Consider the following 18,270-nt stretch of genomic DNA (forward strand, 5'->3'; position numbering starts at 1 on the left):
TCATATGTTATCTTGGTATACTTCTTCTTTACCCATTTCCCAGAAAAGGTAACTGTCATAAATGCCATAATGGAAAATTACCTGGGTTTTAAGTCAGGAGAGAGCTAGATTTATATATCATCCCCAATACTTATTAGGTATGTGAATAAAGTTGTAAGGGATACATAAACACCCAAAGAACTATAAATTCAAAGTATATTATATACGTATTAACTCATCTGGACCTTACAAGACTGTTAATCATTATCTCCATTTTATAGCTAAGGACACTGAGATTCAGTTTAGTGACCTGCCTGTGTCACAGTATCAGGATGAAATCTGAAGCCAGGTCTTCCCAGACTACTCAAATCACACAGCTTCCCATGATACATTCTATAAATCTTAATTCATTATATATCACTACTATTATTACTGACCCCCAGACTAGGTAAACTCATCAACCAATTAATCAACCCTAGGCAATGTTTCACATTCCATCCACCTTACAGACCTGGGTCTATATGGTCCAGTTTTTGTTTTTTGGCAAGTTCATTACTCCCTTTTCTACATCTTCCTCTAAGAATACACAATGCTACTGAAAATGGCATAGTAACGTAGTGTCCTAAAGTTACATTTGATCTTGTATCTGCCTGATCTTGGTTCAGTAGCTTCTCCTAGTGTGCTGTATCCTTTTATTAGAATGTATACTCTATATGGTCATTTTCATATATAAAAGCCCAGCAACTAACCCAATTCCTAGTACAAAGTTTACATTTAAAAAAAAATGCTTGATTAACCTAAATAGATCTGAGATACACTTAACTTCAGTTACTGACTCCAAATCCAAAGATCCTTCATGTAGTTCTTGATAAAGTCCAAATCAGTCCCTGCTGTTTCAACTAACAAAATATCAAAGCTTAAAAAAAAATTAGGATATTAAAATAGGCAGGATCACTTGCTCATTTACAGTTAAGTAGAGGAATAATTTCCATTTCCATTCTCAGACTTGGTGAAGGATTTTTTCCAGGGGTGGATAAATTACAATAAATTATTAACTCAGTGTAGAGTTGAAGTAGTCATCAGAGAAAAACGAAATTATGGGAGAGGTCAAGAAGCATAATCACACTGACTATATCAAAAACCAATGTAACTTAATTCTCCCATTTATGGAAAAGTACTGTTAAACTATTCAAAGTGATTATTGTCCCAACCTAAGGTAAGAAGAATTCAATTCATGTAGATTTTAATATCATTTCCCATAAAAAATTAAGCAGCTTAACTGAAAGCATAATGTATGAAGACAATCAACTGCGTTCTTCTTCCTTAAAATAAAAAAAGTCTAATTATATGAAGATATATTGAAAGGGAACATTCCATAAGTAATGTTGTGCTCAGATTGCACAGAGAACCCCTTTACTAAAGTGTAAAATTGTCCTGGATCAAAGTTGGCCTACCACAGATCCAAAAACATCAGGTCAACTTCAACATGAGGTTCGAGACAATATTTTTCAGCTCCCACTGTCACCACTTTCATGCCACATGGAAGATCACAATCAGTACTATATGAACTGTCCTCCACATTAAAGGATTCTTTATGTCCCACAAGTATTTCAAAGGACTTCGATTCAAATAATATAGGAACAGCAAAACTTATCATCTAGGTATCTATGCAATTATGTTAGTCCATTCGATTAGTGTTAAGGTTCCGTGCCAGGACCAGGCAGAGAATTCCCCTAAGACCCAGAGAGATGGATCCAGAATGTCACTCATAGGATAGTAAGAATATGGTCAAAGATGCATGGACAAGAGAAAAAATAAAATGGCAAATTTCCTGGATATATGTGTCCATGCATATAGGTATGTGCATATGAAGGGTTTTACAATTTAAAATTTATATATAATATATATATATATATATATGATGTTACCTTATTTGAATTGGATAATATTTAGAGAATATTGCTTCATAGAATACTATAAGGAATTCTAACTGGACAAATTATTCTCTGATAATTGTACAAACACACTGATGGCATTTTTAAGTTTATTTAAAAGAGCAAAGTCTATTTTTCTGAATTAATTTACTATTAAAACAAAAAGATACTTAATTATAATAAATTCAAATATAAACAAGATATATAACATCCTTAACATGTTTTTAAAACTGACTTAAAATGTTTCATTTTCTACAAATATTTGGAAGAATAGCTCCTAGATTTTTGTCATTTCTAATTCTATTGAAGCAGGCTTTAAAAGTAAAAGATAATTGGCTATGAGAATGTATTCCCATCTTATAATCCTATATAAGAAATTGCTTAGGAAAGAAGCAAATAATAAATGGGCCATATTATATGACAGACTTTATTTTCTAAATGGACTCAAAAGTTTTTCCCATGTTCTCAAACGTCATCTACTGAGAGGAAATTTAAATTATTGTCAATTCTTACTGAAAATGAAATTATGGTTTACTTCCTTACAAAGGAAAACTGAAGGAAAAGGAAAGATGAAGAAGATGGGGAGGAAGAAAGGGAAGGATTTTTTCAGACTCCAGTGCTCTCTTAAGAAGGCCACTGTAAATATGTACAATGAAATGGATTTGTTCAACTTCCTTCAACATTTGCAACAGCTATCAAAGTTAAGTTTATAACATTCTAGAGAAAGAAATTTTTTATCCCATAAAAACATTCACTTATAATCAACAAATTAGTAATCCAGTAGTTCCAGTTCATTTACTCAAATTACTAAACTAGCTCTGAATGAAACAAATTTAGGGATTTAGGGATTTTAACAATCCTTAAATGGAGGGGGGAAAGAGGATTCCTTTATCATTGTTTATCCAATTTATTTCTAAACCACATGATCTTTGAAAAAATGATTGCTACAAAGGATACATAACATACATTCTATTAGCATTTACTCCCATTCTCAAAGAATGAAGTTGCACATATATTTAGCAAAGTCTCACATTTCAGAATCATTCCAAATGAAACTAGTCTTTGATCCCAAATTTTGTACCTAGACTAAAACACAGCGCAACTTTTTAAAAAATTTGTCTTCATCTTTTGGATAAATTTACTTTAATGTTCTAACTATATATTATTTTCAAGGATAGCACATTTTACAGTTCAAAAATTGACATCACTTGATGCAATCATACCGTAGAACAAAAAACTGTCTAAAAAGATTTCCCTTTTGTGGTCTTTTGTACATAACAGGCATAAATGAGCTCAAGATACTTTTTTCCCACCACACACACATTAAAAAGATTTTTGATTTCCACAATTTCAATAGAATGTAGAAGAAATCACATCTAATATACATAAAATGAAATTATATTGCTTTTTAAAAACATTAGAAAAGGTACTACAGTTTTAATTTCTTTTTGTTTGATTCAGAGATTTAAAAATGTAATGAAAATCTAACTTGCATGATATTGTTGGTGACTGGGGAAAAAAATTTAACCTGTGAAAATTCATTATGCAAATGAAAATATCAAATGTTGGTACAGTTATCAAAATGAAAGCAGTCAATATTTTAGTTCTAAAATTACACACTTGTTTGTACAAAGCACGTAAAAAAATTCATCTTGCTAAACCAACTGCTGATTATGAGGTCTTCTGAAAAGATTTATCATTTAGCTTGTAAGGAGATTGAAGAGCTTCAAACAAACATCAAAAGAAATTTTGTGTCTTTATTGGAATGGTGTTATGTTTTAAATACACCAATTTTAATATTCAGATTTGTTCGGTTTTTTTAAAAATCAGAAATGACACTACATAACTGCAATACTGGTCCAACAATCTTGTCTTTACTTTTCTTTTTAAGCAAGAAACAGAATGAAAGTATTCAGAAAGTACTAGCAGGCATCAGTTAATCCAAGATACTAGCTTTAATTTCAAAAGCACTTGCAAAGAAAACCAAATTGTTTTTTGGATGGTTGAAAATTTTAATAACTAGAATAATATGAGTGTGTAAGCAAGTGTCATGAGGCTTTATTTTTTAATTTACCAAAGTTGGTATCTCTTATCCTCAATACGACCGTTTTTCTTTGACATTTTTTCCTCAAAGTATAAAAAAGTATGAAATATAAACAAGCTCTTGCATTGTATACTTTCCAAGCATACAATTCAAGCATTATAGAGCTATCTACATACCGTTAAATTCCATCAAATCTTGGATAATCCATTAATATACAAAATATCCGGTCACAGAAGGAACTAAAACCCACTTCTTTTTGTTACACACAGATTCAAATATTATCTAAAGAAAAACACTTTATCATTTTGGCTTTCTTCTACATTCGTATGTTGATATATTTATTAAAATATTCCTGTTGAATTATGTTTGGTCTTTTTCTTGTCAAGTCAGTTTGCTATCTTAATATCAGCCATCCAGACAAAACAGGTAATCAGAAAGATGAGCTCTTCCCCACTTCCCTAACTGTTATAACTATGAAGTCAATTTTTAAGACATGACCCCAAACACTGGGTTGTGGCGGCAAATACTAGGTCCAATTTCTTCATAATCCTTTTTGGTGTGGCATACTTGGTAGAACTCAGGCTGGAAAAAAAGAATACAAAAACTGTCAATGTTTATTATTATGCAATATATTTTAAAATAAATAAATTTTTATCTATATAATCTGATCCATCTGGGATCTACTATGTTTGTTTTGGGAGGGAAAAATCAAATCATAAGCAGTACTATTGTGAAAAGATTTATGCATATCTCGTATTTTACAAATGAAGACTCTAGTTCAAAAAAGAAACTTGGCTCAAAGCACTTTGTTGCTGTTGTTTTTCAGTAAGATTTATATTCAGTGCTTATTTCTCTAAAACCTTTTTCTAATTACTTTATGTTTAAAAACTTATTTTTACAGGAATTTAGTATTTCTCTATCCCACTTCCCCTCCCCTGCTATGGGCAATTAAAAACAAAATAAAACTTTCATTAAGTTCAACAAAAAAAATTCCAAAACTAGCCACATCTAAAACCATCCAAAGTACAAAGCAGAGAACAAAAGAAAACTAAGAACTTATGATGTGTGGTATTTTATTACATAGTTGGGGGAGTATTTTTAAGTAAACAGTGTGAAAGGTGTTGGTACTATGCACATGAAAATTTTGTCTTTTTGATTTTAAGTTCAAAATAATATAAAAAATTAATTCACCATCTCTCTGGCAGAAGATGGATGGCATGATATATACTGAAATATTTTGTTAACAAGCATCAATGCTCAGACACTTGAGGCATGGATTTTGAAGTTTGGCTTTGTTCTTTTAATTGATATATAGTTAACTAAAAGCTAAACATATTTTAGGTATGGAAAATAAATTCCCCCTTAATACTCTAATTATATTGACTGAAGCTCTGTCCACAAATCTCAGCTGAATCAGCAATCTAAAAATGGGATGGAAGTGAAGATGAAGCCAAGTCTCAAATGTACATACTATCACAACCAGCTTCCAAATTTCTTAGTGTGACCTCCAATTAAATAGATAGAACTAATACTGTACACAGTGTCAAGTAAGAGCAAATCATGTCCTCTTTGCTTCCCTAGTTCCAGACAGCTAGAAAACAATTTTTGTTTGGATTATATCCCAAACAAAAGAGGGTTATAACATATGATCTGAGCTCTCTTTCTATCAACATTTTGTAATCTATGACTTGAAATGGAAACAAATTATAATTTTCCTTGTATGTTTTCTTAGGATGACTGAAGGCAATCTGAAGACAGTAATTTTTAAATGACTTTTTTCCTTTATTCCTTTTTTCCTTTATTTAAGTTCATCAAAATTTAATATTTAGATTTCATAGCATTATACATCAAGAGCTGAAAAGGACATCAGACACTAACAAGTCCAGATCAGGAGACTAAAATAAGTAATGACTTGCCCAAGACCAATAAGAGAAAGAATTTTAATCCAAGTCCTCCAACTCCAAAACCCTTTCAATTTCATTCTTTGATGTGGAGTGTTGCAGAACGCTTGCTGCTGTTTCCCTCAATGTCATAAATAACATTTTTTAAGCCACTTCTTTAAAATACTATTAAATGAGTTTTTTATTCATTTGGATCTTCTTCAATAAGGAGGGATTGGCATTTGGTGTGAAAAGAAACAATCCAGAATAATCTCATGCTCTATCCATAAAAATTAGCAATTCCTAACTTAATATTTTAATACTTGTGTTAAAGAAATTAATCTTGCAATTGTCATATCTGATTAGACAGGACCCTCATTAAATTGTGAAGGAAAGTAGAGACTAAGTTAAGTGATTTGCCCAAAGCCACAATGCCTAAAAAAATGTTTTAAGTAAGGAGCCAAATTCAGATATTTCGAATTCAAGGACTGTACTTATTCTCCAACACCATGTTGCCTTTCAGAAGAGAAAAGATTGAAATATATAACATTACATTTCTAACAAAACTCAATAAATATTTCCTGGGTTTACTGTGAAGTCTATCCTTGTACTATTATATTAACCAATAAATAAAACAAACATATTTTCCAAGGACTACACAGTAACAAATTATCCCTTACTGTAGCAGAAGCTGAATGTTTTAAAAAATTAATGTTTTTAATTTTAAAATTACACTAAAAATCAATAAAATAAGGAAATAGCAAAACTTATAATTTTAAATTAATGAGACTAACAAATGTTTAATTAAAAGGAACTTAACTAAAAAAAATTTTCAGCATATTATTGACAATATGTATATTAAATTATACCATCATATTTGAATTAAGAAAAAAAAGCAAAAGAAAATAATAAATAAGGATGTTTTTTGTAGACTTACTGTGGAAGCCAGCATTGATCCCCCAAACCATACTGCATATCGCTGCATGTGGTGTGTAATGACTTGCACATCAATAGGCTTGGGCTAAAACAGGAGGGGAAAAAAAAATATTTTAGGTATTAAAGTCAATTAAGAATACAGGATTTAGAGGGCAACTAGGTGGCACAGTGGCTAGAGCATCGGCCCTGGAGTCAGGAGGACGTGAGTTCAAATCCAGCCTCAGACACTTAATAATCGCCTAGCTGTGAGACCTTGGACAAGTCACTCAAACTCCAATTCCCTAAATAAAAAAAATTTTTAAATTAAAAAAAAAAGAACACAGGGGGTGGCTAGGTTGCGCAGTGGGTAGAGCACCAGCCCTGGAGTCAGGAGTACCTGAGTTCAAATCGGGCCTCAGAAACTTAATAATTACCTAGCTGTGTGGCCTTGGGCAAGCCACTTAACCCCATTGCCTTGCAAAAACCGGAAAAAAAAAAAAGAATGCAGGATTTAAATTTCAACATTTCTTCTACTCCCAGGCATTTGAAATAGATGTAATCAAAAGTTAATACTTACGAGTTGATGGGGAGGAAGAAAAGGGAAAAAAACATAAATTCATTTAACAGGCTGCTATTGTAGCAAATAGGTCTAATGCATAAGTCAGTGAGAATCTATCTATATATTTTAGATACAAGAGACAGTCATAATTTGATAGATATCATTAAGATCTGAAAATGGAACAAAATTAAAAAGTGCTTCCAAAATTATTGGAAGTTACATTATTGGAGGAAAATAATAATAATAATGCCTTGGTTTTTTATTCTAAACTTTAAAAATTTTTCTTTAAGCAGTTACCCAAAAATGAAAGGAAACTTTTAAAAAACATGTCAAAAAATATTTTTGATTTTTATGTGGCTAGGAAATACAAATATGGTTTGTGGAGAAGATACATTTATATTTGTTAGTCCTCCATAAAAATGAGCTGAGAAAACTAAAATCCAAAAACAAAGACTAATGGACTATTACTTCAGTATTAAAGAGTATTATGAATAAAAATTATACTGAATCAAGCAATCAAAAATAATTTACTTAACACCTCATATATGCCCAAGTGTAGAGATACAAGTACAAAGAATGAAACAATCCCTTCTTTCTATGAGCTTATATTTTCATGGGGAAGATAATTGTATATATTCAGCATAAATATAGAGTGGACAAATACAAGTATATACAAAGTAGTCAAATGGAAGATAGTTTGGAAGGGAGGGTACTAGAAGTTGTACGGATCAAGAAAGGCATTCATGTAACAAAGGGGAAAACAAAGGAAGAAAGGAGCTCTGTAAGGAAGAGGTTAAGATCATGTAGGACAGGGGCAGCTAGGTGGTGCAGTGGAGGTGCAGTGGATAGAGTACTAGTCCTGGAGTCGGAAGGACCTGAGTTCAAATCCGACCTCAGACACTAAATAATTAGAGTTAGCTGTGTGACCTTGGGCAAGTCCCTTAACCCCAAAGGAAGATCATGTAGGACAACCAGTGCAAAGGCAGGGTTAAGAGTGTTATGTGCGAGAAAAAATCCAGAAAAACAGCTAACTGGGGCGGCTAGGTGGCATAGTGGATAAAGCACCAGCCCTGGAGTCAGGAGTACCTGGGTACAAATCCGGTCTCAGACACTTAATAAGTACCTAGCTGTATGGCCTTGGGCAAGCCACTTAATTCCGTTTGCCTTGCAAAAACCTAAAAAAGAAAAAAAGCTAACCAAAGAATTTATATTCTTAAGCTAGAAGCATTAGGAAACCACTGGAATCAAATATTTGAAGAAAAAGTACTTTGGCAGCAGTGTGTAGGATGGCATGGAGTAGTGAAAGACTTGAGGCAGGGACACTAAGCAAGAGACAATAAGGGTTTTGAACTAAAAAGTATCTAATAGAAGACGATGGATGAGAGTGATGTGAAAGTAGAAAGAGCTAAATTTGGCAAATGACTGACTAGCTGGTAAGAGGAGGAAATCAGTCAATCAAAAAACATTCAACTCTGAGATTATATATGAACCAGGGAAAATGGAAGGACATAATGGCTTAAACACAAATGGGGAAATTTGGAAGGAAGGAGTGTTTAATGGGAAAAGACAATGAATTCTGATTTGGATAGGTTATTAGCATGATTAGTAGGTTTCCCAAGTCAGAGACACATAGATGAAAAAAATTTTTTTGTACAAGAAAATGTTCCCTAGTTTAAAGAACAATAAAACTATTTTAAGTTTCAGATCATGCCATTATGGCTTCACAGCTAAATAATACTTAACCTCTGCCTTGATTCCACCATACACTTTTCCATTCCACTGCACTTCAAGGAATATGAAACATCATAAAGGACATCAGCTTATCAAGTGTATCTCTCATCAAATATCTTACTCCAGATTGTTTTAGTCCACATTTAAATGAACAACTACTTCATGTTTCATAATCCCGTATTTATCTTCCAGGGGAATAAATATAAAATTTTATATATACATATATATTTAAAAAACCAATAAAAATATATACATTTATACTTTCATATGCATTCATTTCAACAGTACATATTTTGCAAGAATCACTGTTAAAAATAACAAGTTACAATTTTCTACAGATGTGCAATATAAGTAAACAATCTGTTTTAAAGAATAAGAATTCATTTCATAAGTTTATAAAAATTAAACATAACATTGAAAGCTGAGAGATCATAAGTCATAACTTTTCTAACAATCTTAATGATTAGGAAGTTTTATCAGAATGTAAATAGTCAAGCCATATCACTAACTTATTCATTAATATCATGTACATACATGCTACCCAAAATGTAATTAAGAAGACCAACCTTCAGTCTACCACCACTTAATTCTTCACTTAGTTTCAACCTTGCATCAACAGTTCTTTTCAAATCACGTTGTAGTCGACGTCCAAAATCCCTGAACATGGTTGAACCACCAGAGAGAACAATATTCTATATTGGAAAAATCAAAATATTTTTTAAAACTTACACTAACATAACACCATTTTGACAATGAAACCCCATTATGTACTTTTCCCAAAAATATTTGCATTTAAATGATATTAAAAACACATTTCAATATTCAACAAACTGCTATCAACTTTACAGGATCACCCCACATGAATGATTCTTTTACTGAAATACTGACCTTGTAGAGAGGACGTCTGACATCGATGGGACAATTCTGAATTACCTCATCTACTACTTCTGAGATAGGTTGTGTGAAGTCTGGATTAGCAAACTGAAAAACAAAACAAATTGAACAAGTTCAGTCTATTGGATTTTATTCATTAAAGTTAAGAAACAAACCTAAATTTAGTTTCAAAATGATGGTAATTTTATAAACAATAAAAATCAAGTTATTGATAAATAATACAATAGCTGTAAAGTGAAAAACATGATGGCTAAATACAGAAGTTGACAATATTTTTTCTATTTTTGAAAATATTAACAATCAGAAATCACACTGAGTAACTAGATATTCCAGAAAATAAGGAAATCAAATGTTTAAGAGAAAAAGCTGATTAAAAATAAATCATTATATATACCTCAATGAAAATCATTATAGCAAATTTTAAAAGAATTAAGCAAGCTGAGAAATAACTAATAAATGGTCAGGTCAACTGTTTTAATTTAAAAGAAAGCATGAATCTATACTGGTATAAGATGGTAGAAAAAAATTTTAAATCGTTTGTTAACTATATAATGAGGGATATGTTCCACTCTTTTTCTATGTGCTTACCGTCTGTTGTAATACTACAAATTAACAATAATTATTTTACATGTTAGCTCTAGGAACCAGATACATTTAGTATGGGAATAAGTATATATTAAGCACCTAACATGTGCCAAGCACTATGCTAAATATTTCAAAAATAGGATATCATTTGACTTTCACAATAACCCTATATAAGAGGTTCTATTATGCCCATCTTGCAGAGGCAGACAAAAGTAGACTAACTGACCAGAGTCATTAAATGTCTATGGATGAATTTAATCTCAAGTCTTTCTGACTCCAGGAAATAGCCTACTAGCTGCTTCTTAAGAATTATGCAAAGTACAAAGATAATTTCAATTAGCTGAACCTTTGAAAAAAAGATACATCCAAGTAGTCAGAGCTATTTATTACATGGTGATAAAAGGTGCTAACAGAATTTCTTAGACTATAAAGTATAATGGGGGAAATGGTTTTACATGGAATATAAAAGTTCTAACTTGAATTATATATAACACTCTATTTAAAAGGGGGTAGAAAAGGAAATCACTGAGACAATATATAGTAAGAAAATACAAGCAGAACAGGTGACTCCTAGGATTTCCCCATGTCCAAAATTGTTGGGAGGCCCATGTCAGAGACAAACCACACTGTATCCTGAACCAAGAAAAAAGAAAAAGATGAAACAAAAACGAGTGATCTTACACTATCAAAAAAAAAAAACCACCCATTCCAGATAATATGAAAGGTAAAATTTATTACCATCCCCTCAACTGCAGTTCCTTGTCTTCCTTAGAGGACTTCAACATTCATGATGTTCCCTCGTTCTTCCAGTTCCTCAGTACTCTCCCAAGCCAGTGACCTACTTACTATTCCACTCTACCTCAACAAGTAGGTAGGGATGGATCACACCCTTAATCTAGTTTTCATCCAATTGCTTTCTACATCCATCAACAAAACCTCTGATATTTCCCTAAACATCCTATCATTCAACCTAACCTTTCAAAATTTATTCTTCATTGTCCTATGATAGTAAATGCCTCCATCACTCAATACTTTCTCAGGTTATTACCTCTACTCATTTAAATTTCTTCTCCTCCCAATCTAAAACCTAGACTTAACAAGTTCAACTGAACTCTACTCTCTCAAATTACTTCTGCCCTTTTTTGCTACTTTATTTTCCTACATATCTAACTCTAAATTTCCTTTGCTTGCTTTTAATCCATATCATCTAAACTAACCCACATCCCAAAGCTCTCTGTTCCCTTCTATCTCCATATATGAGCTCATTTTATGACCTTATTAGCCTCCCCCATTGGTTTAAATATCTCTATATTGATAACTTCCAGATCTAAATATGCACCTTAAGTCTCTCTCCTGAGTTCTTCTTCACTGGTTACTTCAAATTGGATGTTCCATAGACATTTCAAAAAATCAACAAGTCCAAAGAGAACTTCCTAATTTTTTTTATTTGTCATTTTCACCAATATCTTTTCAGGTTCTCAGGTTTAAAACCTTGCTGTCATCTTTGGTTGATTCTTTATGCACTACTAATAAATAATCACTTGTCAATCTTATGATTTCTATCTTGACAATCTCCTTCTCATCCACTCACATAACCACAACTCTAGGTCTTTATCATCTCTCACCTAACCTACTGTAATGTCTTAATTGGTCTGCCTGCCACAAGTCTTCCCACTCCAACTATCCTCCACACTGTTGCCAAAGTGACTTTTCTTTGACTATGGATACCTGCCCTATTTTTATTAAATTTATTAGATTCCAATGGTTCTCTACAGCCTCTACGATTAACCAAATATTCTTCTATTTGGCTCTAGAAGACTTTCACAATCAAGCCCAAATCTACCCTTCCAGTATTATAATGTTATTCCTATTCTCAAAGATCCCACCCAAACTAGTCTGGTGGTTCCTCAATCACAGTACTTTATTGCCGAATTGAAAGTCTTTCCATAGAGACTGCCTGTACTTGTAATGCATTCCCCTCCTCATTAAAAATCCTATAATTCCTTGCTTCTTCCAATATTTAGTTCAAGTTATTCTGTTCCTGAGTCTCCCAGTTGCTAGCGCTCTCCCTTTTGAATTACTTTGTATTTATTTAGTACTTATTTAAAATGTTGGAGCCAAGATGGCGACAAGAAAGGATCGAGTCTTAGGCGCTCTCTGATAAAACTCATAAGCTAAGTACTCTAAACTTTCGAGAGACAGAACCCACAAAGGGACCCAGACAGGCAGTTCTCCTACTCAAGGTAACCTGGAAAAGAGCAGAAAGGCTCTGCTCCCCGGGACAGAGGGGCGGCCCACCAGAGGGGTGGCCCACCAGAGAGAAAGAACTTCAGCCTCCCGGAGGCAGCCCCAAGGCACTGGGAGCCCCAGCTCACAGCAGCAGGGAAGTCTCCTGAGCTAACACCGGGTGGAGCACCGAGCACAAAGTGGGGGAACAGCGGGGGATCTCTGCCAGAGCGAGCACGTGGAGCCCAGCCCCAAGGGCACACAGCAAGCAGCATGGTCTTTCAGCAGCCCAGATCTAGAAACAGAAGCAGGAGGAGGCGGTAAGCAGGAGCCCCCAAGGGCATGAGCCCACTGAGCTGAGGGAGGGGAGTGAAGAGAGAGAGACTGCAGAGCTCTTCCCCTGGAACAGGACTCTGGGAGTCTAAACACATTCAGATCCTGATCGCAGTATAGGCCCCCACACAGAACAGCAGGGGCCCCCTCCACCTCAGGCCCGGGGCAGACGGGAGTGCATATGGTTATTCACAGACCAGGAGGGAGGACAGAGTCTCACACACTGAGACCCTTGTGGGAATGCCCCAAAAGCTCAGGAAGCACCCCCAAAACAGGCTTAGGCTGGGAAAATGAGCAAGCAGAGAAAAAAGAGGAACACCATTGAGAAATATATTATCTATGATCCTAAGAAGGATGAATATACTCAGTCTGAAGATGAAGAACGCAAGCTCCTGCATCTAAAGACTCCCAGAAAAACAGAAACTGGGATCAGGCTATGAGAGAGCTGAAAAAAAGACTTTGAAAATCAAATGAGGGAGTTGGAAGAAAAACTGGGAAAAGAAAGGAGAGAGATGCAGGAAAAACATGAAAATGAAGTCAGCAGCTTAGTCAAGGAAATGCAAAAAAAGGCTGAAGAAAATAGCATGCTAAAAACCAGCTTAGGTCAAATGGATAAAACAGTTCAAAAAGTTACTGAAGAGAAGAATGCTTTAAAGCAAAATTAGCCAGATGGAAAAAGAAATAAGAAAACTTTCTGAGGAGAACAAATCCTTCAGACAAAGAATAGAATTCAGGGAGATTGATGAATTTACCAGAAATCAGGACTCATTACTTCAAAACCAAAAAAAAAAAAAAAATTAGAAGAAAATGTGAAATATCTCATTGAAAAAACAACCGATATGGAAAACAGACTTAGGAAAGATAATTTAAAAATTATTGGAATACCTGAAAGTCATGATCAGGAAAAGAGCTTGACATCATTTTCAAAGAATTAATACAGGAAAATTGCCCTGATATTCTAGAAGTAGAGGGCAAAATAGAAATGGAGAGAATCCACCAATCCCCCTGAGAAAGAGATCCCACAAAACCAATCCCTAGGAATATCATAGCCAAGTTCCAGAACTCCCAAGTCAAAGAGAAAATATTACAAGCAGCCAGAAGGACACAGTTCAAATATCGTGGAGCTGCAGTCAGGATCACACAGGACTTAGCAGCAGCTACACTGGAAGCTAGTAGGGCTTGGAATATAATATACCAGAAGGCAACAAGAGCTTAGAATGCAGCCAAGAATGAACTACCCAGCAAGGCTGAATGTCCTCTTCCAGGGAAAAAAGATGAACTTTCAGTGAACCAGGGGAATTTCAAATGTTCCTTTTGGAATGGCCAGAGATGAACAGAAGGTTTGATCTTCAGATACAGGACTCAGGTGAAGAATGGAGGAGAGGGGGAAAATATGAGGGACTTAATGATGATGAACTGCATGTATTCCTGCATAGAAAAATGACACTGATAATACTCATATGAGCCTTCTCAGCTAATAGAGCAGGTAGAGGGAGCTTTTATAGTTGAAGCACAGGAGAAAGCTGAATTCGAAGATAAAATATGGTGTAAAAATGGAGTCAATAGAAAAAAAGGGAAATGTAATGGGAGAAAGAAAAAGGAGAGGGGGGGAATAGGCCAAGATATTTCATATAATAAGGTTTTTCTTTATTACAATGAGCTATTGCAATGATATGGAAGGGGAGAAGCAAGGGGGAATGAGGGAACCTTTGCTCTCATCAGAGGTGGCTAGGAGAGGAAACAGCATATATACTCAATGGGGTACAGACATCTGGAGTAAGAAGGAGGGGGGAGCAGGGGGAAGGGATGGGGATGTGAATAAAGGAGGAGAGGATGGACCATGGGGGGACAGTGGTCAGATACAATGAATTTTCTTTTTTACTTCTTGCAAGGGGCTGGGATTGGAAGGCCTGTCCAGGACAATGGGGCCAGGTGGATTCTGGGCCTAAGGGGTGGTATGGGGACTCAGGGCTTCTTGGCCCCAGGACCAGGTATCTATCTGCTGCGCCACTCAGCGACCCTACAGCAGAGTCAGAGTGAAAGGAGAGAGAAAATATAGTACATGGTAGTGGAGAAATAAGAAAGGAGGGAGTTGAGAGCAGCAATGGCAACGGTGGAAAAATATGGAAGTAACTTTTGCGATGGACTTACCATAAAGAATGTGATCCACCCATGACAAAGTTGTTGGTGTTGAACAAAGACTGAAGCACATTTTTTAGTATTATTATTTGGGGGAGGGTACAGGGCAAATAGGGCTGGGTGGCCTGCCTGGGGCCACATAGCAGGGTGGTCTTTGGGTGTCTGAGGCCGGATTTGGACCCAGGTGCTCCTGGCTCAAGGGTCAATGCTCTGTCCGCCACCCAGCCACCCCTACTATTATTACTACTTTATTTTATTTTGTGTCTTTTTTTTTCTTCTTTTTGGTTTTTGCAGGGCAGTGGGGATCAGGTGGCTTGCATGTCACACGGCTAGGTGGTTGTTGGGTCTACGGGGCTGGATGTGGGCTCAGGTGCTCGTGGCTCCAGGGCTGGTGCTTCGTCCATTGCGCCACCTGGACATACCTACAATTATTACTATTTTTTTTATTTTAATTTTTTTTATCTCCCCTTTACTTTATCGCTCAAGCAAGTCTATATTCATGGGGGGAAGGGGGTATTTCGTCTACTCTTAAACAAGAATATTTTATTAATGTAAAAAAACATTTGTGCAAAATGAGAATAAAAATAAAATTTAAAAAGAAAAAAATTAAAATAAAATGTTTATGCATGTACTGTTTTCTCAAATAGAATATCAGATCCTTGAGGCTAGGAACTCAAGAGCAGATAGAAAAGGGACATCTGGGCTGAGGAAAACTAAAATTCACAAGTAGAAAAAGGACTGTACTGGGTATAGGAGTCCTGAGGACCAAATTATGCTTTTGTCAAAGTTATTTTAATTTTAAAATTATGCAAGCTATTAATTTCTTTAGATCTCAATTTGTTTTAATTATAAAGTTTAGGATCACTGTTCAGGAGTATCAGATTCTTCATGACTCTGTGGACCATAGCATGCCAATACTGTCCATTGCATTTTCTTGACAAAGAATGGCTTTTACTAAAGGTTGTGAATTCTATTTTAGTTTACCAAAAAGTAAAAACCTTGATACTATTTTCTAGAGTACATATTTAAATGTAGAACATATATGTTGTTTTCTTAATTTTATAGAAGGTAACTGTTGCATACTTTCATTTCTTTTCTTCTCCCTCTCTTAACTTTATAATTTCAACATTATCATTTAACCACAACTGCTTTTTTAAAAAATTACCTATGATCTCTACATTTCCTTGATTCTCTCTTCTCTTGACTTCTGTGACAAAACAACTTCCTGATTCTCCTATTTACATGACCTCTGACTTGTTTCCTTTGTTAGCTCTTCATTAAGGTCATCAATCTTACTGGAGATGCAAATGTCTTAAAGACATCTTGTGCCTTTTTCTCCCCCCACCCATACTATTTGCATTATGTATTCTCCACTATCTCTCATACTCCCCTCCTCCATATCAAATCTGTAGCCAGGGCCTATCAATTTTTTTGTGACATCTTTTGAATATGCCTCTTTCTTTCCTTTTATATTGCAACCTAAAAAAAAAGAGAGAGATACAAAAGACATTGCAACCTGGATGGCAAAATCTAGGTAAACTCACCTCAGGATGAAAGAAGATTTCTGGACCCAGGAACCGTTCATAACCAACATCAATGGAAAATTCTTTCTTTGAGATTGCATTGATTCCAGTATACTGTTTAATCCACTTTGACCCATCTGTATCATACTTGTTAAATTCTTTGACTAAATCTGGGCAGACATAACTATAACGTTCCTAAATAGAAAAAGAAAAATTTCATCTCCAAAATAGTAAATAATGGGAAGGAATACAAAATATAATGGAAAGAAATTCAGACAGGCATTTTCAGTGAGCTAGAACCAAGTAAATGAAGGCTGCCAGATTATTTCACAATTGCAGTTTATAAATTTAAATATTTGATTATTCTACTCTACTTGAGTTTCATACCCCAGAGTATGAATGAATATCTAAGAAAAATAGTTCTGATTTCTATTTTTCTTTATGAAACATGAAAATAGTACCAACCTACTATCTTGAAAAGTCAGTAATTGTACACAGTGGTAATAAAATAATAAATGCTTATAAAAACAGAAAAAATTAAGTATATGCTATATTTTCAAGAAAAAAAATCTTCAAAATTCAGTAATCCTTCAGTAGGTGTTAGAGCAACATTAATTGTTCCAGACCATTACTGTAGTACAGACTACTATGAATAAAACTAAGAACATAAGCTACTGGATAAACAAATTTGTTCTAAAGGTTCTCCCCATTTTTCTCAATTGGGTAACTGAGGGGGAAGTAAATTGGGGAGAAAGAAAACAATCATGGATAAAAAGCTGTATCCCTGAATAAAAAGATAAAGGAAAGAAACATTTTTGAAATGCTTAGAAGTTTTTTTTTATAAAATACTTAGGAGAAAGCCAAAACAGAGGTATAAAAAAATGACATGCTGAATTTATTATACTTAAAACACAAAGCATGTTGTAAATAATAGATTCATAGTTATAAAGCTCTCTTCTGAAATTTTTAAAAATGAAAAAAACAGTTTAAACAAGATTAATTTTTTAAAAAGAAGATAGAAATCAATTTCTTTAGCTACTTATGAACCAAAAAAATGAGTTGATTTATTTTAGTAGCAGCTTACTACTTCTTGGTATTGTAAATACTAACATATAATACTAATATATATTAAATGCATTTTTTCCCTCCAAGAAAAATAGAATCCAGGAAAAGATATAAAATCATGATATTCAAGCAAAACTTCTTTTAAAAAGTTTTACAAAGAATTTATTTAGGGGCGGCTAGGTGGCGCAGTGAATAAAGCACCGGCCCTGGAGTCAGGAGGGAGTACCGGGGCTCAAATCCAGTCTCAGACACTTAATAATTACCTAGCTGTGTGGCCTTGGGCAAGCCACTTAACCCCATTTGCCTTGCAAAAAACTAAAAAAAAAAACACAAAAAAAAAAACACACAAAAAAAGAATTTATTTTAAAAAATGATGCAGAAGACACATTTACTTATTATTTCAGGTCCCTACCAAAACAACTTAGTCTGACTGCCTTTTTAGAGGGTAAACAAAAGAATGAAG

General features: G+C 34.3%; 1 protein-coding gene across 2 annotated transcripts in view; it reads right to left on the reverse strand.

The window, feature by feature from the left end:
* Window positions 1-2,122: 2,122 nt before the first annotated feature.
* The window catches only part of ACTR3 (actin related protein 3), a 61,943-nt gene continuing 45,795 nt past the window's right edge, over window positions 2,123-18,270 (reverse strand). The window contains exons 7-11 of one of the 2 annotated variants that reach the window (XM_074215018.1): window positions 16,764-16,937; window positions 9,931-10,023; window positions 9,609-9,734; window positions 6,775-6,858; window positions 2,123-4,539 (exon numbers count right to left, since the gene is read on the reverse strand). In XM_074215018.1, coding sequence (XP_074071119.1) covers window positions 4,444-4,539; window positions 6,775-6,858; window positions 9,609-9,734; window positions 9,931-10,023; window positions 16,764-16,937 — 573 coding nt within the window. In that variant the 3' untranslated portion in view covers window positions 2,123-4,443. The remainder of the gene's footprint in view (window positions 4,540-6,774; window positions 6,859-9,608; window positions 9,735-9,930; window positions 10,024-16,763; window positions 16,938-18,270) is intronic. The other variant, XM_074215017.1, reaches the window with a different exon arrangement.

The sequence above is a fragment of the Macrotis lagotis genome, chromosome 1 (assembly GCF_037893015.1).
Source record: "Macrotis lagotis isolate mMagLag1 chromosome 1, bilby.v1.9.chrom.fasta, whole genome shotgun sequence".
Classification (NCBI taxonomy): domain Eukaryota; kingdom Metazoa; phylum Chordata; class Mammalia; order Peramelemorphia; family Peramelidae; genus Macrotis; species Macrotis lagotis.